This window comes from Strix aluco, chromosome 3, assembly GCF_031877795.1.
Source record: "Strix aluco isolate bStrAlu1 chromosome 3, bStrAlu1.hap1, whole genome shotgun sequence".
NCBI lineage: Eukaryota > Metazoa > Chordata > Aves > Strigiformes > Strigidae > Strix > Strix aluco.
Window position 1 is genome coordinate 2,995,876 of NC_133933.1, and position 25,968 is coordinate 3,021,843.

At 35.9% G+C, this 25,968-nt stretch overlaps 1 protein-coding gene across 15 annotated transcripts in view; it reads right to left on the reverse strand.

The window, feature by feature from the left end:
* Window positions 1–25,968, reverse strand: part of USP34 (ubiquitin specific peptidase 34) — a 146,051-nt gene that overhangs the window by 36,270 nt on the left and 83,813 nt on the right. For 14 of the 15 annotated variants that reach the window (XM_074817148.1, XM_074817140.1, XM_074817138.1 and 11 more), the window contains 17 exons: window positions 24,796–24,878; window positions 23,526–23,566; window positions 22,458–22,582; window positions 21,222–21,374; window positions 19,870–19,974; window positions 18,701–18,756; window positions 18,480–18,600; window positions 14,752–14,935; window positions 9,067–9,230; window positions 7,971–8,036; window positions 5,451–5,597; window positions 5,306–5,362; window positions 5,126–5,203; window positions 4,317–4,411; window positions 3,158–3,330; window positions 2,401–2,554; window positions 973–1,051 (listed from right to left, as the gene is read on the reverse strand). In XM_074817148.1, coding sequence (XP_074673249.1) covers window positions 973–1,051; window positions 2,401–2,554; window positions 3,158–3,330; window positions 4,317–4,411; window positions 5,126–5,203; window positions 5,306–5,362; window positions 5,451–5,597; window positions 7,971–8,036; window positions 9,067–9,230; window positions 14,752–14,935; window positions 18,480–18,600; window positions 18,701–18,756; window positions 19,870–19,974; window positions 21,222–21,374; window positions 22,458–22,582; window positions 23,526–23,566; window positions 24,796–24,878 — 1,881 coding nt within the window. The remainder of the gene's footprint in view (window positions 1–972; window positions 1,052–2,400; window positions 2,555–3,157; window positions 3,331–4,316; window positions 4,412–5,125; window positions 5,204–5,305; window positions 5,363–5,450; window positions 5,598–7,970; window positions 8,037–9,066; window positions 9,231–14,751; window positions 14,936–18,479; window positions 18,601–18,700; window positions 18,757–19,869; window positions 19,975–21,221; window positions 21,375–22,457; window positions 22,583–23,525; window positions 23,567–24,795; window positions 24,879–25,968) is intronic. The other variant, XM_074817139.1, reaches the window with a different exon arrangement.

The window sequence follows — 25,968 nt, forward strand, 5'->3', positions numbered from 1 at the left end:
AAAAGACAAAGCTGATGCTGTATTAAAAAACCTTGCACTACTGAAAGCAAATAAACCTCAACTTAAGAGATTTTATCTCCTTACAATAAAAGGCACAAGCAAAACTATTTAAACCTGTAGATCCATTAGCTTGAAAATCACTTACTAGTATCAGAGCTCAAACTTTCCTGCTGAACAACAGGATAAGCTGTACACACACCTGACAGGTTTTTAGTTCAGTTCTGTCACCAATGAAAAAGGACCTGACCATAAGTGGTTCACAGCCCAGAATCTGGGAATTACTGACACAAGGCACAGACTAAGATCAAAAAGCCCTGTTTTTCCACAATAGGCATAAGCTTGAAGTAGTTACTCCTTCAAGTCAACAGTCCGAGCAAAGCAGCCATCCAAGCGAAGGATTCCTAAATTAGTTGCATACTCTCTTTTTAATAACTAATAAATAATATGATGATAAAAAACAGATATAGTGAAGAAATACCTCTTTAGAGAGAGACTTCACTAATTAATTTTGATTCATTCGTAATATCTACACTGTACTCCTGATGCCAGTCTTTTATAACCACATAAAAATACTTGGATTCATATTCACAAATTAAATGATAGTTGGTACAGGAGAAATTAAAACCCTTCTTTATCATCCTAACTTTTGTTCTACAGCAAGTGTAGAAAAACGAGAAAGCCTGCATCACCAGCTTGCAAGCAGTCTCACTTTGCCAAGTCTTTCGTCTCCCAAAGGAGGGGGAGATCCTTTGAAGAGACCGATGGTGGAAGAGCAGCTATCTACATCAACATAAGATAAAGTATCACCTGTACAACAAAGATGTCAAAGGTTTAATAAAACACAGCTAACTCTTTCATATACATTCACAACAGATGGCAGACCCAAGGTGAACACTATGGAATCCTTCATGAAAGTGTTCAGAACAGATAATGTAATGGTTGAAAGTGACAAAAATAAAAGTCATAACTTACAGTCATTTCTCCGCCAAAACACTCTGAAGCAAGCTGGGCAGAATCAAACGGTTTTACTTCAGCATCATTGAAGAGATACCTGTAAAACAGTACACTCTGGAACAACTACTCTTTGTCTCTAAGGGCAAATAAAGCATAACAAGCACTTAAAATTGTTCTTCCAATGTAAGTATTCCTATTACTTTCTAATGTAGTTTGAATCACAGCAAACTAACAACTGATCCCAAAGCGACTTCCTTTCAATAAGATCAGGAAGTCAGCATTTCAACAGTTCTTGGGTTTTCTTTTTATCAAAAGACACACTATTTTCCTCATTTTTCCAGTTTGACTCTGGTACAGATAGGGTTTTAATGCAGCCAAGAAGATTTGCCTTTTCCTTTTCAATCTGAGTGAAATGGAAATCAAAACTGAAAAGAGGAGAATCATTCCATGGAACAGTAGAACTCAAACTGGAAGGAGAGAACAGGAATAGAGGAAATCTTGTCTCTTATTCCAGGATCTCAGCTGGGAATCTGAGATATGACATCCAGAAATGACAGGCAAAGAGCTCCCTGCTTTCTCATGTGACCTAGCAAGACTCTGCTCCTTTCCAGGTCCGTATCTCATCCCTTTCCCAGGCTACTTCTCTCAACTTTTTCCTCCTCTTCACAACCACGATATGCCCAATGTATGCAGAAGTTTCCAAATTAGAAGTGGGATGTCATAGTGTAAAAAAAAAAAAATTATTTAAAAAATGAAATAGTGCATAGCATTTATTCATCTATCACTTTTGTCTAAAAATATCCTGTCTCTTTTTTTAATCTTTGAAAAGAAAGGATAGAAAAATAAGAGTCAAATATTCCTGTAAATGGCACCTAAGAAGAGCTGGCCAATAGGAAAATATCACCAGCTAGATAAACTTAGAAAACAAATGTGAAAACAATTCCACATATAAAAAGCACAGTAAGAACAGGTTTAGATAACCTACGTATTGTAACATCAATGTCTGCCACACAGGATGCAAGAAGTTTTAAGTGAAGAAAAATTCAAATTGTTGTTTCACTGAAAATGAACAAAAAGGACCGAATTCCACAATTATAAATGTAGCTGTATGCTCAAAGGTAACAACCAGATTTTATGAAGGACAACATATTAAATCTTACTGTTCTGAAAAAGATTAAAATATAGTCATTGACAGTCCTGTGAAGAAACAAGCATTGGCTGCAATGTGGGGAAACACGGCGTTCTCCTGCTACCCCTGTGTCCAAGGCACTGCACACAAATTTCTATGCTAATACATTAATATACTTACACCTATCAAATTCCAACATCTTGTGCTTTGAGAGGAACCTACAGCACTTATTTCCTATACAACTGCGTCTGACAAAGTCAACAAGTTTTTGTTATTTTAAAATAAGAAATTATAAAATGTTGTTTTGCATAACTCACCATTTGTTGTTTTTGTAAGCGTGGGGATTGACTATATCTCTGATAAAACTGTAGTAATGCCCACCATCTGCTGTGCCTGTATGAACCGTTACGCCTATCAGATCATACTCATAGCTTTCAGTTTCTTTCAAATATTCACCATCTTCCTTAAAACCTGAAATCATTTCATACAGTATTTAATCAGTTATTTTGTAAATACCTGAACTTCAACACTAGTATGTCTTATGCATGCATTTTCTGTACTTGCCCTGAATTTTTTTTCTTTTCAGCACTGCACAACGATGACAGCCAGAAACTCCCTACTCAGAACAAGCAGCACAGATCCCAGCTCTTGTGAAACAGTTACAGCTTTTTTTTGCAAAACATCACTACTGAAGAGATCAGGACTGACAACTAAATTATTGAAAGTTAGCACATCTTTCTTATGACAGCAGTTAGTCAGTCATTTGCTAAGTTCAAGTGTTACTCTGCAAAAGCAAATAGGCCAGCAACAAACTCTGAAACTATTTGTAATTTCTCTCATACTTTAGAAATAAATTTAAGAATAATTCAAATTGAACAGTATACAAAAAAAAAATTGTCCAGTTTTGTCACATTTAATAGAAGGTGTGACTTTGGGAATATAGGTTGATTAAAACTATGTTTGATTTTATTTGCTTAAAAAGAAAAATCACTAACTGTTTGCTTATGTTATGTATACAGAAAGTGGTACAGATGAAAGAGATGAAGTTTGCTGAATTCATTTTATGAGGCATACCTTCTTTTCTGTCATTTTTTCCCATGAGGAAATCTTCAGTGTAAGGTGTCATATCCAAACGTAAAGGGAATGAAAAATGCGTATTGACTTTCTCCTTCATCATGGTTACCATATTAAACGTATATCTCATTGTGTTGAAGCTTAAGATACGAGGTAGTTTCTTAAAACATGCCCTGAAGGATTAGAAATAATCATGATTTACAAAAGCTTAATAGGTGGAATTGTATTTTCACAAATATTTTAAACACATTTCTTTCAAACATGAAACTGGAAATCTGTTGCTAAGTCACATAAATATAAAATCCAGCTATCATAATGCCCGAGAACAGGGCAGTCTAACTGGCAGCAGCAAAGTCAAATTTAGCCTATTGAATTCTGTTTAGCCTATCATCGTGCCTTGGAAGAAACATCAAATTTACTCATATGGCATGAATGACAGGTTTCTAAATTGGTATCACAAAATGAGTCACGAACAAATTTAACAGTGCAAACCCCCTCATTAGAAGGAGTTACTGTCTTGTAACTGACAACACAGAACATAGCTTGTATTAAATCTCATAAACTTCACAATAATGATTTTAAAGTAGGTCACTCTTTCACCCATGTCATTTTAACAGCTACAAAAACAACTATGAGGTTTTTCATCTCTAAAAAACAGATTTGTTAGTTGCAATATAAAGACAATAAAAACCTTTTATTTGGCTTTCTCTTTATTAGCAGACTTTTAAAAATACATTAACATTTTTTAAACTACCAATTTTACTTAAGAAATTTGAGGTTATGTATGAAACCTAAGCAATTATCGTGCATAATGAATAACACAAGTCCTGAACCACCCCTGAAAGAATCTGATCTTTTAAAAACAGGTTATAAAGATACTAATTTCTACAAATTCCTTTTTATTTACATTAAAAAAAGGTCACAATCATTTTGCTGTCTAGGTGATCTTTGGCTAAGATACCTTACATTCCTTGTTTTGGAAATGTGATTTCTTACTTATGTGCCCATTTGCACAGGGACCACCTCCTAGGCATACACAATAGCAGACTGAATGAAAACACAGTCCTGTTTCACCTAAAGGATTACTTGTATTCCAGTAGTCATTTCAGTAATTTACTAGAAAGAAACATTAGGAATGTTTATTTCTTGTTAATCATACCTTTTTTCAGCCCGCACTTTCTTCCCACAATGAGAACATGTGTACATGTTGTCACCTTCCAAGGTATCTTTAATAGTTACTTCATCAAGAGATTCCTACATATAATCAACAAAAAGAAAAAAAAAGAAGGCCCTCACGTTTAACTTAGATATCTATATCTCATGCTTGCATGGCCTGCTTTACAAACCCCTCTCTTTCAATCTTACAGTAAGTTTAATTAACATTTCTGTAAGTTACGAAAGTAAGGGTGGTCAAAGGCACCAAAAAGTTTTCAAGAAAAGCATGCACCTGAACTAAGAGAAAAGTTGTGACAGGAAAACCAGTTCCTAACCCAAACACAAAATTAAGGAACCAATTCAGAAAAGCGGTTCCAAGCTGCCCCAAAGAATTCAAGTACTTTCAATTCAAATTCCAAGTTTAAAAAACTTGAAAACCTAAAATTATGCTGATGTAAGTTTTAAATTAACTTTATAAGAAATAGTATGTGTATACATGAAGTCTTTTGACATTTACAATTCTCTCATATAAAAATGGCCAAGGTGTTTTTAAAACACAGAAGTAGGGATTACTGACTGTAACACAATCTTTAGCCAGTGCCAAATGGCACCAGCTAACAGCACGTTGCATTGAAAAGGTGAAACAACTCAACCAAATTACCTAGTAATATCAACCTAGAAATACACCAAAACTAGAGCACAGATACAGAAAACATCAACATATTCAAGAGGGTATGGTACAGTCTTTTATACCGGCCTGCACCCATTCATAATTGTGATCTATGCTACACATCTCAGCTTGGCATTACTTACATAAATATTCTTCATATCTGCCACCTGGCATCTTACTGTATAGAACTCCTCAGCAGTCTGACTTACATGCTCACAGTCCTAAATCACAGCAATCAAAGAGAGATGCAACAAAATAACTGTTTTGAGAAGTTAAAAAAAAAATAAATCTTTTAAAGATAAGGATAGGGAAAGAATACTTACCAAAGAAACAACATTGTTTGTGATAACACCTCCAAACAAACTTTTCACTGTATTTTTCTGTGAATGAATTAATAAATTCTGTCAAGGAAATTTGAGCAAATCTGTAAGTTTTCAAGCTCCCTTTTGCTCCCCCTTAATAACTCACCAATTCCGGAGACATTTCTTCTATTTTGGTTATTAGGTCAGTGAAGAATTCCGTCATATCTTTCTGCTCTCCAGTGTTCAGTGGCTGCTTATCCATGGTATAGGTTTTACAGAAAGGCCTTGGATTGTATGCCTTACATTCACTTTCCTTTATGTAAAAAATATCAAGCAAACCAGATCAACGCAAATCCTTGTATTTTGAGTTACACAGGTATACCGAACATACATATACGAATGTCTACTTAAAAAAGGACATAGTTTTACATACAATACCTCCATATGTCTGTTAGGCAACAAAGTTTGTGTGCTTAAATGCTTCTGATGAAACGTAAATCAGTTTTTAACTAACTGATTATGATGACGATATTACTAAAAATAATTTGTACAATATTATTCATTAATATTTAGTAAACACTTAATAAAAGGAATCATTAAAGTAAAAGAACTTGGCTGAAGATGTGACACATCCAGTTTCAGCATATCTGTTCAGATACAAAATACAGTATGAGGAGCATCAGCCTGTATTTATGTATTTCTGGACACCACTGACTTAAACCTTGACAAGTGCTTAACTCTCATTCAGACCTCTCTATAGTATAAAACTGTATCATCTAGTTCTTGACTGCATGTGTCCAATCAGAGAAAAAAATTTGCAGTACAAAGCAATTCTTCAGAACACATCCCCCATTCCACTGCCCTGCACACTTGGGAATGCAGAACTTATTGATGGCAGAAGGAACTTCGTCCTTGTAAGCAATGATATACATACTGTTTTGTTTTATGGATCTGTGGCAAGACAGTGCTTCCTGTAAATATTACCTTTTTTGGAATAAAGTCTTTCCTCAAGGTTTTAATAATGGTAAATGTTCGTAGGATTTTATGTTCCTATATTATTTTATGCTTATGTAAATACCTAGGATTTATTTTTTTCTGGGCTTCATGGCAGGTACTACATGCCCAAATTCCTTTCCTCTACTTGTCTTGAATGTGGTTATGAATTTCTTTCACAAAAGCCAGTGCCAAGAACAAAACCACTCAGCTCTCCTCAGTTTTCTTTTTTCCTTATTTCACTATTTCAGAAATGCTTCAGTATTTTAACAACAGCAAACACCTGGGAACTGCCTCAATTTTGTTACTCAGGCTCTGGAATTTCAAAATTTTAGTTGTTTTTTAATGCTTTATTTCAACAGATTAACTTTTGTTTAACACTGGAGCAAGGAAAATGCAATGAACAAAAATAATGTATTTTATTTTCTCACCAGGGAAACTGGGACAAACAAATTGTTCCATGATTAAATGAAGAGTCAAGCTCAGAACCCTTTACCTCAAGGTCCATGTGAAACAAATGAATGACAATGGTGTTGGACAGACACTCATGGCAGAGTGTTTGTTAAAAAGAAAAAATATTTTATTGGGATCTTGGCATGGTGCTCACAAATGGAATCAAATCATGCTAAAGTGTCAATCAGTTGGCATTTGGTGGTGATGGGAGTCTGTTGCTAGGGGCCTTGCAGTGGTTACCTTCAGTTAGACCTGGAGAGACTCCTCAAATCACTGTTTTGCTAAATTCTTGTAATCCAGCTGGTAAGAGTCCTATATAGCCTCCCTAGCATCTGTGTAATTCATTACTATTGATTCACCTTAACTACATACAAAGTATCTCTTAAATACCTTAAATCCATACAAAAGACTGTCCTGTGCAGTCATTTCTACAGGAACAGTTTTTATCGATCATTTACAAAAATCGATTTGGAAACTGGACTAGACACAGCAGAGGCAATAGTAGAACTGTCCCAGATTCCTACCTGGAGGGCTCCTGTGACAACCAGTCAAACATTTCATTGGGAAGGTACAGTCAATTACCCAGTTTTAAACTGGTCCGTTGTCTCAAATCACTCTGTTATTGCATCCAAGGAGATGCCCGGCCAGGGAGCTCCTGGACCACTCACAGATTTCGCAACGTAAGGGCACAGGGTGTCTGTAACAGGGCACAGCTACGCCACGACTGTAACTAAAAATCAGACTTGATTTTCATACTTGTAACTCACTTGTGACTGAAGTCCCATAGCTATGGTAAACATCCTGTGCTCACCTGAGCATTAATGTGCTGGAGATAAAAGGTTTAAATAAATGAAGGATGCGCAGGCTGTGGCACCCGAGCCTGACATTCCCACATATTCACTTCACAAACATTTTTTTAAGAACACAGCAGACAATCGCTAACGTTTGAGAGCTGGTGCTTGCTCATTATAGTTGGCACCCAATATTAAACCCTATCTCAGATTAGGATTTACACTGCCTCTGCATGAAAACTATTATGCCAATGTTTGCTTAACTGATTTGCTGAGTAACTGCTTTAAAGTGGGTAAAAACTATTTTCAGTTAAAACACTCATTTACAAAACTGAGGCACAACAGAATTAAGCTGTCAATAATTTACATATAGAATGGTAATGACATTTTTGTCGCCTTTTTTTTCCCGAAAATGGGATACTTTACAAAATACCCTCTTTTGCACGTACCATTAAGTATGTAAACATTTTCTGGAGTTCTAGTAGAGTGGTCTTGTGTTTCATGTCTTCTGAATACTGAAAGAAATTCATAAAAGAACATTTTATCTTTTTGCTTTTAACTTTCCAAAAACAGCCCTTAAAAAGATGAAACAATCATCTTTTTAAACCACCACTTCATTATCGACAATTAAGAAAAATGACTGTGTACAAGAAGATACAGTATGCTATTTTGCACTTCTATACAAAGCACTACCTACTCATTCTTTGGCATGTCAACATTAAACCTAAGTCAAAAAATAACTCTCTTATAAAAATTTACTGCAGAAAGGAGCTTTGAGGAAAGTATTACTAAAGACTGTAGTAATTTTGGAATAATTATTTTCAATTCATACATGTTGTAGGAGTTCTGATCAACCCTCTATATAATGCATTTCACACGCATACCAGCAGCTTCCTCTTACTTGATTTTTATTTATAAATGACTAATTCTAGCTGAAATTAGGTGACAGCTACCAATAACTTAATGATAAGAAAAAATTATGAGGTCCCTGCCAGTTAGGGTGTTTCACACATTGTATATGCCCTGTTGATGTCAGGGATCAAAATGAAGCTTTCTCTTTTACAATAAATAGCTAGAAATAATAATATTATATTTCTGGAAGTTAACCAATGTATACTAATTTACAGGACTTGCTGTACTTCTGGTAGTATGAGATACATGCTCTGTGACTTTATATAAACATTCAAGAAGAATGACATTTATTCTAATAAAATGACAAATTAGGAGTTAAGAAAAAACAGACAATTCACATAAAACCAAACTTGAATAAATCTGGTTGATAGCAACAGAAATATGAGTTTGAGAACATGTTTTATTCCAATATCACCTTAAGAACCTACTGCATTACAAATATATTAAGAAAATCTCTTCACTTTAGACATCAGCAAAAGAATCCAACTGAACAAAAAGCAAACTAACTCCTGAAGAAATATTCTTTATCAAGAAGTGAGTCTTAAAAGTCTGTACTTTATCAGCATTTGCACTGATTCTAACTTTAAACTTCTATCGAAATCCACACAAGGAACGTAAAACCCCAGAGCGTACCTTTGCAGTAAAGATTGCTTGTCTGGCCTCTGGTATCATGTACAGCTGCTGAATAGTGGATGCCAAGTAACATGTAGCTCCAAGATTAGTTAGACCCACAAATCTACATTCAGCACGAACATCATCATGTGGCCAATAATCCCACTTGTAAGGTGCATGAGAAGCTGTAAAAAATATGAATCACACACAGAAAAAGATTAAATTCAAAGTACAATTTACAAAAACATAAACACAAATAAAAGCTTTAGGCTTAAATTAATAAAATGCATCCTGTTTATGCATTCGATATTTACAGACTGCTGATTTTGGCTGGGACAGAGTTAATGTTCTTCACAGCAGCTAGTATGGGGCTATGGTTTGGATTTGTGCTGGAAACAAGTGTTGTTAATTCGGGAATGTTTTCAATATTGCCAGAGTCAAGGTCTTTTCTGCTTCTCACCCCTCCCCACCAGCGAGTAGGCTGGGGGAGCACAAGATGTTGGGAAAGGACACGGCTGGGACAAGTGACCCCAACTGACCCAAGGGATACCCCAGACCATACGACATCATGCTCAGTACAAAAAGCTGGGGGAAGAAGAGGGTGGGGGGACGTTCAGAGTGATGGAGTCCGTCTTCCCAAGTACCTGCTACACGTGACGGAGCCCTGCTTTCCCAGAGATGGCTGAGCCTGCCTGCCGATGGGAAGCGGCGAATGAATTCCTTGTTTTGCTTCGCTTGCGTGCACAGCTTTTGCTTTACCATTAAACCGTTCTTATCTCAACCCATGAGTTTTCTCACTTATACTCTTCTGCCTCCCTCACCCATCCCACTGGAAGGGGAGTGAGCAAGCGGCTGTGTGGGGCGTAGTTGCTGGCTGGGGTTAAACCATGACACAGACATACCTGGTCTTTACGAAAATGCACTATAGGCACATCAAGAAAATCACTTTTCTTGTGAAAGCGAGTCTTTCTAGATGCCACACTATTTTGGTCTGCAAGTGATTTGCTGTGCTCTCCAAAGCATTACTGGTGCTTGTTCTAGTGGTAGCATTACATACAGTAATGGTCTTCCAGCCTATACCTTTAAACTAAAGTTTGGTAAAACCACATAATGTTTTCACCATCAAGAGCATCCATAAATTCTAAACATTGGCTGCTATGCATTTTTTATACGTAAGGTTTTTTTATAATACGAGCCAACCATCGCTCTCTCAACACTTGTACTGCCTAGACCAATGAGAACGTACTTTTAACTGATAACATACAACAACTTACAAGCTCCCAAATGTATACATCATTCCCTTAGCACAAAAATTACTCATAATATCTATTACCCATTCCCATGCACCCCGATGTCATATTGAAAGAAAGCAAAGCAGAGTCTCTGCACCCAGAGACCCAAGTTCGGGAGGCTTCCCTTCACATAACAAAACACAGATTTAGTATCAGAGATAACCACACATGAAGCGAGATCTTTATTTTCAGAAGAGAAAAGCTGGTTTCAGAATGACATCTACTACAAAGGATGTCAGGCTAGGAAGAGATCTTTTTGACTGGTACAAAAGACGGATAGATGCTTCTCAGAGATAAGACACAAAAGTAGAGTGAAATAAAGTGGTTGGCTATACAAGAGGTTGAATAAACTTGGGAACAGTTTTTATAGGAAGAGAAGGAATGTTTTTTACTGTATTTCAAAGCCATATATACCAAAGAAATCTGCAATCTGCAAGAAAAATAGGGGTAAGCAAGAAGTGAATTACCTAGAGAATCAGATTGAAGAGACATTTTCCTTTTCTCTAAGTTTTCTATTCCTCTATATTTCATACCAGATGTAGCAATCTATTTCTTACACAGCATGGCACTAGACAAGTTAAGCAAGCCTGACAGACTCTTCTTAATAAGCCCTGTTCTGATATGGCTGCCAAGAAATCGGAAGAATGGGAAAGTTCTCACCTGCCAGTCAAGAAGATGGTAAGCAGACTAGACAAACCATTTGTCAGTGATTAGTACTGCTTCTAGACACTGACAGGCTTCTCTTTCTAGCATCCCACGCAGGAGAATGGAACGGGGATTTAATAATTTGAGCTGCAGAGGCAACTAGATGACACAAGCACTAAATTACAGAGGAATTAATCCAGCGTCCAAAGAAATTCACTGCAGCCTACCTTCCTTGGTATGCAAGAAGTTTGACACAAAAACTTTGCTATTCATCCCTGAGGACATCATTCTCCAGAAAGGTCCTACAAATAATTCAGCACCTCTGTTGAAGAATATGTTCAGATACATACAAAAAAGTAGTCTGGATTTATTTTACAATCCACAAAAGCTACATGGGTTCAAAATTCAAATTTTAAATCCTTAATTATTTTTCAAAGATTAAAGGCTCATTAAGGATTCTTCTCAATTCGCACTACCAGCTATAAATTCAGGAAACTATTTGGCATCCCCTGAACAGATCCTCACATCTTCAGAGACCAGACCCAAAAGACGTTCTGTTGCACAACAAATAACTGTTGTAATCTTCATTTTGGCACTGGCATCAAAACAGCTATTAGCCTCGCAGCTTCAAGTAAGGAAGGAAGGAGTTTTATTTTTCCTGTTTCAACAAATCTCAGTAGCGTGACCTCACGTTACCTGGTTACATTGGGCTAATCGGCCAGTTGAAACAAAGCTCTCCTCCACGTTTAACCTCCTGAAGAAAGTAATTAGCATGGCAGAACACCACAAAATTGCCTCCCTTAACTGAAATCCTTAAATTGCAACATCTTAATTCACCCTTTCTGATGTAAGGACTCAGAATCTATCACTCTGCTTAGAGTACAACAAGTTGTAATTTACAAAGAGATCTGATTATTTCTTCATACTTCCTGAGAATAGTTGGGAGTATCTTCCTCCTACTTCAATCTGACAAAAGCCTTTCAGAAATTTGATAATGAATTTCTCAGGAAGATCCTTTTTTCTCCACCTTGGGATTTTTAAGTGATTGTCTTCATTTTCCTAAAGAAAGCTTTCCTTCTTCCATGTGGATCTTAACTAGAAATGTAAATCTGAGTCTCATTTATGTCTATCTTCTTTATTCCTCACTGCCATTATAGAAATCAGCCTTTTCTCAGGAACAGATAGGAAAACTTGTAACCAAACTTGCAATAGTCACATTCTATTTTAAGCAAAATAAAATGGATTTTTTTTCCTCTTCAAATGACCAGGCATTTCTTTATACTCCACCTTCTGATCACTCTGCTCCAAACGTAACAGACACTATCTTAAACTTCCTGGAAAGCAAAGCAGCTGGTCTTGTTTCCCTCCTTTGAACCAAATGTTTTTATTTGCCTTGGTCTTTAAAGAAAGCAAAACTCCTAAACACTGCAAGAAATTTTATGAACAGAGGGTATCAAAATACCCTTTTCGGTAAGATCAGAGTCTATATTAATTGTTAGCCCTCCCTGTGACATCAGCTACTTCACAGTTCGTTTTCTATGGTAACACTTGCTGAAAATGCTTGAAGGCATCCCTAGGTCTTCAGTTAAAAAACACTGTATCTGTGAAGTAAGAAAAAGCACCCAAATCATTCTCTTCTTCCATCCATCAAGGAACAGAGCTACATTAGTAGAAACTTTAAAGGAAAATGCTGCTGCAGTTAAAACTTTACCACAACTACTTCACGTCATACTGGTGTAAGTCTGAAAGCAGTATACAGGAGTACATTTTAATATGACTGCCATAATAGGGTCTTAGTAACATCATTTTTAATTAGAACCCTAATTATGGGGTTTTTTTGTCCCAGGGAAAACGTTCTAGCTGTCCTTTAATAAGATGGTTTCTTTTGAAAATTTTACTTTATTTTGCTACATTAAATTGAAGCAATCTCTTAGGAGCACCCTAGCTTCAACCAACTCAAGTGTGAGAAACAGTGGTAGAACTGCAGAGACAGCAACTGGTGAGACCAAAGGCCAACAACTGTAAAAGCAGCAGGATCAAAAATTTCTCCAATGAACCACAGAACTAAAACGTTAAAACCAAAGACAGGATGAAAATCTGTAATATTTTCCTTAATGTTTCTCCTAAGAAGAATGGAGAGACAGGCCTAAGACCAAGATTTTTAAAGACTAGTAAGATTAGAGAGATAAACCAAGTGGAAAAATCCAGTTTTAAGCATCTTTGGATCACATCAATGGAATAACAAAACTTTAAACAAATGAGGTATCAGAAGTCCTGTGTCAGTTGCACATCAGAAAGAGGCAAAGGCACTCTGCCAGTTGTAATAAAGTTAATATTCATGAAACAGAGATATACTGAATATGGAGCAGGAACACAGACCAGATGGCTCAGGAGAACTCAGGAAGAAACAATCTAGAGAAGAGTATCTGGAATAAAGTAACAACAGTGGTAAATATTACAGGAAATTTCAGCACCTAGGAATTAGTGGGATTTGGAGTGAGAAAAATACTATCTGTAAAAAATGAATGAATGCACCTGGAGAGATACAAACAACTTCAACAGCAGAAGGTGTACTCACAGCAAACCAAAATATCTGTTATTTTCATAAAATATCTTCTTCATAATATTTCCCCTGAACATATGAGACTTTGGAGGCTTCTTAGAAGGCCCCAGGCATATGAGTACAGAACATGGAACAATATTAGGATCAGATTTCTCTTTTGCTTCCTGAATTGTAAGGCACTAAATCAATTCCATAGATTATAATAAATTACAGATCCTCAGGTTACAGGAATTTAAACAGGGCATGCGAAAGGAAATCTATCAAGCTAAAAATGCATAATGAGAATTTGCAAATCAAAGACAAAATATTAACTAACTTCGAATTTTGGTAATTTGCATATTATGTATAGGAATTGTTTCCAAAACACAGGAAGCATAAAAGCGAAGAGGCATAACAAAATTGTATTAGCACTGTATGCAGACATCTGGGTACAGACTGAAGTCAACTGCAAAGATATTAGGGACCTGGAAACATGACAGCGCTGTTAACAGCCAATACATCTACAGTACTTGCATAAACATACCATGTTTCTTCATGTTATAAAAGGGAAAACAGAAATTAAAATGCAGCACAAGCCAATGAGACATGCAAAATCCTTTCTAACAACGTTATCTATGTGTCGGTGTCATTAAACAGGATCACGTACTTTAAATAACCCATATTTAATAACAGATGATCTAAAAATTATACAGGGGATTAAATCCACTCATTTGCTAGGTGAGCAAAAGATGCCCACACCTGCTCTGGGGCACTACCTGAGTGACGGTGGATAAGTAGTAGAGCTACGAAGTGGACTTTTAAGAGCGGTGTTAGTGCCAACAATGTCTTACTTCACTACTACTTTTGGAAAGTGGGACTGTTCAGTTTAAGTCTAAAAATATTCTGCGTCACCTTTGCATTTCCCTGTCTCTCCTATGCATTCTTAACAGATCATTATTTTTAGAAAGTCATTAAATGCAGACACTTCTGATGTATTTCAGGAGGAAATGGAAACTCTGTGATTGCAGTACTGTTCACAATGGTTGCTAGCCATCCCCATCATAAACACAGAGTCTTCAGAAAAGAGTTCATATTATAAGAACACTATTTTCTTTACTGAACTTGACAAATCCGACAATTCAAAACAAACCCAAAATGAACAGAAAATGCAAACGGACTAGTTTTCCACAAAATACTCAAAAGTTATCTATGAATAAAGGTTCTTACACTGCATATGTTGTGCCATAACCCAGTTGTGGAGCAGCCTGTAGTTTTCCACGGACCCCTTTACCATTTCTACCAACAAGTCATAAGCAGCAGCCCTTGAAGAATGTGACTTGCATTTCGGCTGTTGTCTATCTTTCAAACTTGGCAGCAAGAACAGAAGGTTAAAGATGTCTCTCAGAAACTCCTGCAAAACAGTTCAATCAGCATATTTAGCGGTTTGAACACATTCTTAAAAGACAAATCATGTATTAATAATCTTCTAGAAACTTTTACAGACTTTCTAGACCTCTGTTATTTACAGAACTCTCTAACTTGTATGCAAGTTCTGAATTAAGAATACTTTATACTACATAAAGTGCCCTGTAACCATATTATAGCCTAAAGAGAAACATGTCCATTGTAAAAGTATGACAAATGATGCTTGATTCATGATTGATAATTTAACTTGACAAACCACACACATGTATTTTTAGTAACTTTAAGGCTAGTTTCTCCTAGTGAAAGACAGCACATAACCTTAATCACTCTACTGGTTTGAGTTTTATGAATCACTAATTAATCTTAAAACATGCAATATACATGGTACATAATTTAGTGCAAGTGCATTTTTGTATTGTTTTGTGTTTGGAATATTAACTGAACTATAAAAGGCACAAAGCATAGGTGTACCAAGTCAGGCTGCCTTTGGATGATAAATACATATTACACGCTCTTATTTATCTTCACCATCTCAGATTAATACACTAAAAAAGAGGTATCTGTCTATACTTCAGCACCTCCTCTCTATGTAGCCAATTTAACTCAGTAAAATTAAACCAAAAGTAAAATATTAGAAGGATAACCAAAAAAAAAAAAAGATGATCCATACAGGTCTATAAGAACAGGTCATACTCTTCCACAACTACAGCACCTTCAAAGAAGCACAGAATTGTGAAAAGGCTTTCCTCCATCTTTCAGCTACAAAGCGAACCTTACTAATTAGTCATTTAAGTGGTGTAACGAGAGACCATGAAAGAAGAAATTGAGCAGAATTTATAAAGTAGTATTTCAACAAATTTCCTTAAACAACCAGCAATTCATGTGCATACTTTATGTTTGGGGCTGATGACATGATCCATAGCCTACACTTCACTGCTTCTGTAACATGTTTGCAATCTTAACAAACTGTATTTGATCATTAAATCATATTAGTAGTGCATCATTTTTAGTTGTCTACGTAATCAGACAATAAATCCTCTAGCTCTGCAGAATTTTGATTGCTTTTTTTCCCCAAAGATACCTTGAATTTTTTTGAGGGACAGAAATCTTTCCCCACTCGTAGAGCAGAGACTACCAATCCAGCTATCACACTTCATTCTACAATTTCTACGCTGTAATTAAAAAAAAGTTCTTCCTGAATTTCCCCATTCAGGTATATTCATTTAAAAAGCCTTTTAATGTTAAAAGGCAGGCTCTGCTGTAAAATCTAACTGATTTCTAAATATTTTTAAAAATGGCCTTCCACAGAGTGCACCCCAAAATCACCGTAAAAAGCCTTGTTTCAGAGTGCAGGAAAATTTCTATAGTCTTAATGTAAAATCTTACAACCAGGGTTTGTAGCCAAATAATTTAGAGAGGTCTTCTCCTGGCCAATATAGTTAAACAAAGTTCTTGCAGATTTCTCCACACTTTGGAGAAAGAAAATGCATAAAATTAAAAATAAAGAGATACCTGGTTTCTTGATAGTTAGTCTGTATCAGGAGTGCTTGTGGGGGCAACAGCCTGGTTCCTTCTCATTCCTAACCATACCTGTTCAGGTGTAGATGATTACAGCTCATCAGCAGACCAGCTGCATCTGCTAAGTGGAGTTTTAGATTGTGCCCAGCTTCTGCCTAGTGCTGTGCTGCAGCCTTTTTCAAAGAGGCATTTTGATACACCAGTCACCTTAAGGTGTCCCAGACTGGAAAAGCAGTAACTTCAGAGATCTGAATCTATCTTTTTCTGATTAACATTCTCAGTCTTGTATATTTGTGCTGACTGAATTCTGACACATTGGAGCAGGGAAGACAAAGAACACTACAGATGATTTTGCTGAGGCTAAATGTAAAACCCCAATCTTGTTAAAAATAGATCTCTTGACCATCAAAGTGGCCTTAAGATACACCTTTCTAGTGAAGATCTGCTAGCCAGTATACGTTAAAAATGTATTTTTGTACACTTAGTGTAGATTAAGGTAGGCAGTGATTATCTATGAAAGACATCAAAGAAGGTAGACCTTTAAAGTTTGACAGTATTTGTTGAACAGTAATTTTGTTTACTTAGTAAGAGAAGGAACCTATAGGGAAGAAAAGGCGCAGCGGAGCATCAGAATCCTCTGGGCAAGCCTAAATTATCTTCAGTATTTGCCAGAGCTATGTTCCTGGATATTTTTTCACCAACCTTTGCTCAGAGGGAAGCATGTGGTTTCACAATCCTGTTCTATTACACTGAACACAATACAAAACTCTTCACCAATGCACTTTATAATATGCATTAATAAGTGCTCTTAATTGTACATAGAATTAAAAAGAAAAAAAAGACTAAATCATGACTTAGTCTCAGAAAATGTGCTAAGTCCCTGTCTCTCAGAAAAGCCAAACTCTTCTTGAGAAGTTTGTTGCAGATACTACTCTGTTCACATTCATCCTTTTTTCAAATCAAATTTCTGTCCTCCCTGTGATATTCTACACACATGCAATGTACTCTAGGATTCTGTATAGTATTACTCCTCCCTACTTAAGCTTCCCCTTTGTTTCCTTCTTATGCTTTTCATATAGCCAAGCTACATAAATCTGATGTTTGCATACCTCTTCTAATTTCTACATCATCCCCCACACTGCACTCTTGTGAATCAAATTCTTGCTCTAATTTCATCTGCAAGCTCTCCATATTTAAAATACACTTATTCCTGGAGAATTCTATAGTGATAGTATTTTAAAATGCTATCAGCAATGTAACTTTATGTTAAGTGGTGCATAACATGGACACTATTAAAACTTTTGGACAGTAAAATTACCTTCAGGGCCATTTTACAATAACAGAGTAAACAGACAGGATGTATACAACATAATTGGATACAAGGGACATTTCCTGGTGAAACCTCACTAAAGATCCAATCATAAGCCCAGCAGTCTATAGAACATCTGTTTAAGTCAGCTTTCACACCACAAATTTTAGTTGTTTTTTTTTTTTTTTAGCCGATGTGGCCCCAAAACACAAAATAGAAAATTTTTAGCAACTTGCCCTGCCAAGCCACTCTCCCATCTTAATCTTATAAGCACAGGTGGAACGTAATATCCTTGTAACAGGTGTCTGCCACTGTGTAGATGTAGCCTTTAAAAGCTACTTTTAGATTACAGCTGTCCCAGGATATGATCAAAAAGCAGCTCTTGCTATGACTTAAACCAGTTAATGCTAATCAATACTAAAAACATTTTCAGATAATAGATGAGAATAAATAAAATTTCTAGGATGTAAGAATTCTATCCTGAAATTAAACAGAGTTAGAAAGGGTAAGGACTATATCTGCTACTTTTTAATAAAGGGAATGCTATGTGTGTTTTTATCCATCATCCTAAGGCTAGAAATATGATATATTCTCATACATTGAGCCCCGCAATCAAAATGGTGGAAAAAAGGTGAAATGAAGAACGCACAAGAAATAACACTATTTTGATCTCTTCATGGTCTTTCCAGTGTTCTTTTCCTACCTGGCCTTCACGAGAAAATTTAAAGGGTGGTTTGTGCTTAATAACACTTGTGGCAAGACGAAGTAGTCCTGTAAGTCCATCATCTTCTATATTACCATCTTGATGGTCAAGGATTTCTCTGCTATATATACACAGATATACAAAAGACATGTTAAAACTCTGTTTCACTAACAATAAACATAATGCAACTTAAAAGTGAAATTACTGGTAGCAAACCTTACCTCCGAATACAGTCAGCAAGATGTCTTGCTAGTGCATCTAAATCAAGCAGTGTCGTCTGATTAAAAATAAAGAAGATGGAATATAAATGGAAAATAATTACGTATTTCATGAATTACAATTTATAAGCCTAGTCTGAAACGATGCTTATACTTTTGGATCAAATTTTGTTATCGCACACAGAAAAACAGGGACAATTAAAACTCATCTTTCAAACATGCTCACAACAGTATTTTAATAATTTTTATAAATGGGATGAAATTGCTTTTTTGAAATCAACGCTGTACAAGTTAAATGAAATAACATTTAGTCTTTCAATTCCAGACCCACAAATATACTATACCATACTGAAGAAAATGCAAAAATTTTAGAGAGAAGCGCTTAATTGTTACTTCTCACAAGAACACACAGTTTCTCATCAGAAGGTTGAAAAGTCCCATTAGCATTTCTTGCTTGAGCAACATGCAGTAGCCAGAACTGCAGCCTAGCTGTAGGATTCAATTAATAAAACAGAAATGGAAAGAAACTGAGCAGAGGAATGGGGTGGGGGGAGCAAAATTTTTGCCTCTATTGGGAACATCCAGAGTCAGGGGAGGACAAGACTTTTCCATTCTGGAGAAACTAGGATTAAGGCTTTATCTTCCTTCCCTTTCCAGGCTCATGCCACAACACCGAGAATGAACTAGAGAGATTTATGTAGGGCCATCAGCCAGCACAAGCAGCTGTAGAGTTTGCCCAAAAGGTAACTTTAGCCCTTTAGAGATGTTTCCAAAGTTTTCTAACCTGTGCTAAGTGGCTGTCAACTGAAATTTTTTCCTCTTTCAGCTTTAGTCAAATACTTGATTACCTCCTCCTTAGACCGCACTGAAATTATCAATAGTGAATCTCACAGGTAACTACAGTATTCCCAATGACTGTTATACAAAAAGGGTGAACTTTGGTGAAGGTCTTATACCCATCCCTCTTTCCTGACTCTACAGGTTCAGTATCTGAAGCTTCCTTTGGCCAAGTACTACTAAATACACATCAGAGAGTAGGGAAAGTTGGGAGATGGGAAAGATCCAAGAGCAGTTCTGTATCTTAAGTAAAAAGGTCTCACACTGAAGTAAAAATGTGTGAACACCCAAATTTTAAAAAGCAAACATGCGTATGAATGCAAAGCAAAACCTACCTGACTTGCATCTTTGACATGTATGTTATCAATCAGTTTGCACAGCAGCCAAAAGTATTCCTTACAACCTGGTCGCAGCACTGTTTCTTCTTCATAATCCTCTATCTGTGAAAAGAAATTGTTTTTGTTATGAAGTACATCGGACAAAATAACTGTGTATTAGAAAAAGGAGTAAACACAGTAACTGTTACAAGAATATTACTTTCTTCAAGCCCCTATTTAAGATAAGCCAAGAACAATGTATTTTACAATGGTAACAGCACGTGTTCTGTTTTTCTTCTGCAATATTTATTACTTGTCTTGGAAGATTGTCAGGATGAACTGCCAGACCCTTGGAAAAAAGTTTGGAGTAGTATTGACTTCATCCTACCCACTGCAAATCGCAAAAATTTTCAGTGTTAGACTAGACAAAAGATGAGAATCTTTGGCTGAATTCAACAGCAGTTAGTATAACTAATTTTAAACTCTTCTGACAATGAGTCAAGTAATGCAAAATCTTCTGTAGATTGTTTTAACTTTTTTTTTAATGTCAACAGAGTTTAAAACGAAAGCAGACTTAACCTGAATGAACCACTCTTACCTGAAATCAAATGCCACACACAGTGACAAGAATAACTGCCTGACAGACCCAAAATCCAGGTTCACACTTCACTGCCATGCAAGCCCACACAAGTGCTCTCCTTCAGATGTAGCTACATCAGCTGAACTCAGCACCGTCTCCCCTGCTGTGCATTGCTAGGTCTACAATCCCAAACTGACTTTAGGCAAAATCATCCAGGTTAGTTCAAACCATCTCTATTAACCTGCGCACATTAACAGCGAGAACTCCTCCTGAAGTAGCTTCAACAACATCCAACAACAATCTCTTCTATTTATTAGAGCTGTGAGGACAGTAATACTCCAACAGAAATACAGCAGCGGTTGACCAGGGAACAAAAACATTCAGTCACAACAACAGAGGGTACCTATTTATTTGTAAAACAATGTACTGATTTATTTAGGTACTTACTTACATTTAAAAGGGAAATCAAGGCATATATTGAAAACACAACTGTTACTCCCTAACTGTGTGTTATGTGGACACTTAAAATTCCAGAACTAGAGCACTTCCTAAATGCTATTCTGCATTTCTTCAAACACAGGCAAACTCTAAATTTACTGTAGTGTCACAGCCTTAACTACTGCTGTGAAGTTTCTGGAAGCATCTAAACCAGAAGTCTTAATATATCTCCATGTATCAGAAACAGTATGTCAGACATAACGACAATGTGCTATCATTTTTTCTTTTTATATTAACAAAAGTAAGCTCAAATAGATATTTGATAAAGTCTTGTAATTTCTTAAAAACTTACCCGCATAGGTTTCAGAGCTTGAGCGTCAGGGAGAAATTTTAACAACGTTGATGCAGCCAGCAGCAGAAAGGATCGATTAATTGAGTCTCCCCCATCGAGACCAGAGAGAGATAACTTGTATAAACCATTGCAAGACTCATGGCGAACAGCAGTCTTTATGAAAAATAAAAGAATTAAATGATTACACATGTTATTTAGAAGACTTTTTCCTTTTGTTGACTTTTCTTTCATATGTACATAATAAGTTCATCTCATAATATGTATCAGGTTATCAAGGTAGAATATGTCTTTCTAAAAACACGTATTATAAAAAGCGTACATTTAAATTACTTACAGAAAAATGCAAAAGATACCATTCTAACAAAAAAGCTGATTTGTCTGTGACCCTTGAGTTATGTATTTTCTACAGTAAAGATTACAGCCAGTTACTAAAATAGAAAATAACACATCTGGTCAAATTAGGGAAACCTGTATGATGCTGGAACTCATAGTTACTCAGTCCTAACTATAGGGTTAATTTGTTTAATTTCACTGGAAGAATTATTTTCTTCTTTCTTTTATTCTTTTCTTAAGGAAAATGCCCACAGACTATCTCTAATCGAGCTTTGGACGTTTGCACTCCTTCTTTTCCAGGGTTATTAAAAGGAGTCAGCATGTAAGCTTTTTCTGTGCTTGAGTAATAAAGCAACAGATAGTAACTATCACATCACGCCCACATTGCACTGTTAAGCAATCACTAGTAAATACAAAAATTTTATACTACGCATACCTTTATGCAATTTTCAAGTTTTTCTTACATCAGAAAAAATTACTTAAAGCTAGGCAAAGATTTGGTGAAGACAAACATTTTGATATCAACTCTCATTCACTTCATTTTGTGATAAAAAGCATAGCTGAAAAAATATATAATGGGGGAAGTATATTTAGACTAATCCATGTCAGAGGGCAGCACCCAGAAATTTCGACAAATAACAATGAGAAAATTAACTTCAAGCAGAAGCCAAGAACAAAGACAAGAGTTTATAAACTGGCTTGCAATCAACCACATGTGCCATCTTACACTGTATTTTAACTACAGCTGATTACTTAAACAGGATTGCAAGTAACTGAGTCAGATCCTGCCTACTTTTAGCAGGAAACAACATGTTTTGAATTTAATGGTAGCTTGAAACGAAAGTTAATCTTGTTCGGTATTATGCACTAATTAGTAATGCAATAACCTCTCCTTCAACATACCTCTGGAATAAGAAGGGTAAGTTTTTTTAGCCAGTCTTGCAAATGATCACTGTCCGCCAGACTGGATTTCACCAAGGAACAGCAGTGAGCCCAACTCACCAAGAGCCACATTGAATAATGAGTGACTGAAAGAAAATGAGATAAATCACGCTGTAACTAACACAATAGGCTCATCAGATTGAATATTTGCACAGTTCAAGCACATATGACATTTATTTTAGTCATATTTATGTACAAGACTAAACCCTTATTGGCACATAAGATAGTACCTAAACTCAGAATTTTACCAATATGCTTCCTAAATACTGACCACTGTACTACTCATTAAGAATTACCAATCTGGGGCACAATCCTTCCCTGCATCTCTACTTCTTAAGCAGTGAGCTGGTACTTTGCTAATGGATTGCATCATGTCTCAACATGAACACTTCCCTGGACTAACTAGTATATCTGTTCCTTTCTTCTTAACAGCTAAAAGCAAAACTTTAGTAGGTGATACATAGCATTTACTAAGAATTCCAGTTCATAAACAGGAAAATCTGCAGGGGAGAACAAAGTGGAAAAACTGAAGGCAACATATAAGCCTAGGAGGACATACCTATATTTATGCATGCCTGTGCTGTATTTTTGACAATTATTTTGATACAGAGTTAATCTGACACAGATCATTCAGAAACCTCCACAAGAGGGATAGAAGGGGGAGCTCCAAGGAATTCTGGGACCAGAATGACTTCTGTAAACCAGAATAAAGATGACTACTGGTGACTCTATCGTGGCGTTATATATGCCGCTCTTCGGAAGACAAGAATACAGCTGGTTTTCCTACCAAAACCAGCTCTTCCGGAGATGAAGGCATAGCTACAGTGCAAAATTTCGATTCCTATAAAACAATTTCCAGAGAAGGAAAGCCTCTCCATGTATTCCCATCTAGATTAAAACAGCCCTAACACTACCAAGGAACACAATTTTATAGCATTCTAATGGTGGAATAAAACAAACACTTAACTTATCTTCAATATGTTTTCATTACTATTAGTTCGTAACATGCGGCTATTTTGCAGCACTAACCTTCATGTCTTGACCTGTGATCAGATTGAGCTTTCAACACCCTGAACAGGAAGAAGATAAAGCCATTTGAACTTTTATCACAGAATGTAACAGATTACCACTTAGAAATACAAGTATACAGAAGTGACAACACAGTTATCCTTAAGTACCCAGTAAGAAAACTAGAATTTTCATCTTAAAAGGATTAATTTCTTCCAGTATTCAAAATCAGTAACAACAGTAAAACTATGAAAATCTTCAAGTCACCCCCTTAAAGCTTTAATGACAAGATAAAAAGTCAAGAAAAAACACCCACACTCCCTTTATTTTATCCAAAAAAGAGAAGATGTAAAATGGAACTAGGAACTGACCCATACAGAAGAAAGCTAGTATTCTTCATAAAGAACCACACCTTGAACAAACATTTGCAAACTTCAGACAAATTTTAAATGTTTCTATTTATTTACTTACTTTTTTATAAATTGCAATAAAAGGTTATGAAACCAAAACCGTACTGTATATATTAAAGTTATTCCTGCAATTCAACTAGAAGTTAAGGTTAGGCACACTTGCAGTCTTGACTGGAAATGCTCTGAATGTTCTCAATAATCTTTTAAAAATATGGTAAAACATGTTATCCATTACTTGGAATCATTTAATTCTACAACACCAAATGTAGCAAAAAACCTGACCTCCCCACCATCAGCCCAACTGTCACGATGCAGTCCTACACAGAATTGCTTTTCTCAGGACAAAAGGCAAAAAGACAAAAATTTCTAGTAGTCCATTTCTGAAGGTAAAATTTTGCCTTCAGTACATGCATGCTCGATAAAACAATAAGGGTAATTTCACCAGTAATAAGCTAATGCTACTAGGATGGGAAAAACAAGTCAAAACCAGCAGCCGACTAAGCAACTTAAAAGTGAATTTATTTTAAGTTCTCCTTTACATTGCCTTGAAACTGAGAATGCTAAATGCTACAGAGAGAACAAAGAAATAGTTTTGGCATGGGAATTTATGAGAGCATACCATATATAGTTTGCTGCTCTATGTCTTACATCCTGACCATTGAGAGTTCTCCCCACTCTCCTCTCTCTCACTCCTCCTATAAGGGTAGGATAACTACCAGAAGAAGTGACTAAGAAAAGCAAGTCTAATGCCTATAGACTTAAATTTCGGATATGGGTGTTAATGTGGACTACAAATTAAAAAGCTATTTACTTTATTTAAAGCAGCGATGAAAATGTGCACACTTCATTAGCTTTATTACAAAAATAAAAAGATATTGTACCTAGGTGCCAAGTTGTCATATGTATAAGCAACTGACATAAGTCGCTGAATCAAACTGGTTCCCTGGACAAGTACAAGAAACACCTTTAAAAATTGAAGTCAAAAGAAAAAAAAAAACAGTTAATATAACAACAAGCTTTTTGATCTGTTTTTAAATTATACACACTGTGTGAATCTAAAACAAACCCACCTGTGTAGAGGGAGGAAGAGCAAAAGACAAACAGTATCTCCATAGTTAAAACTTACATTGTTTTTCATTAAGGCAGCTCTAAAATCCTGTGTTTCATTGACTAAGTCTAGATGCTAAAATTTCATTCTATTTCTCTAAGAAAGACAATTTAACTGAATAGAAAAATCAACTGGTTTTTCAATCCTTTTAGTAAAAACACAGTTGGGTTTTTTTTAAAAGCATAGACTATCCACTTCCTTTAAAAATCTTAGGCTTGAGGAGGCAGGGCTGACAATGAGGTTGGACATGTAAATTTCACCTATTTCTGTGATCCACACATTTTATTGACTATACATTCACTTAAATTATTCATTTTTAAAGAACTGGACAGGCTACACAGAATTTTCAAATCAAAGTCTGAAGAAACTATTTTTAAATATTTAGATAGCTAATCCACTGTAGTAAAAAAATATTGATCAATTGACAATTAAAAATTTAAAACCAGTTATAGAAACCAGTAGCAGCATTTATACACACCCGATGTTAAAAAAATGTAATACATTTGATACTTTTCCTGTATCATAGTAGCTTTGGCAATTTAAGGATCTGTTTTGTCAAAAAGAACTAATACTTATAGAACAGTTAAGGCCTTTCCGTGCATAACAATGACAAACAGGAAGTTTGGCTCCAGCTCACAGTTCAAATCTACACTTTCTGGCAATCGCAGCCGGTCCTGTGCCCAAGAGCAATAGATTTACAGTGAACACATCTCTGATACCAAAATACTACCAATTAAATATCAGGCTTGGTCTACATTAGGAAATTAACATGCAGGAATCTGGTAGGAAGGTTTACAGGTTTAGGTAAATTTACCACACACTCAGATATCCTTAGTAGAATAAGTTGTTTTAGTGTTTACTAAATGAATCTAAAATGGATTTAGTGAGGATGGGGACAGCCCATGTAACAGGTTATCATAAAACAAGGATTAATTAATCTGAAGAA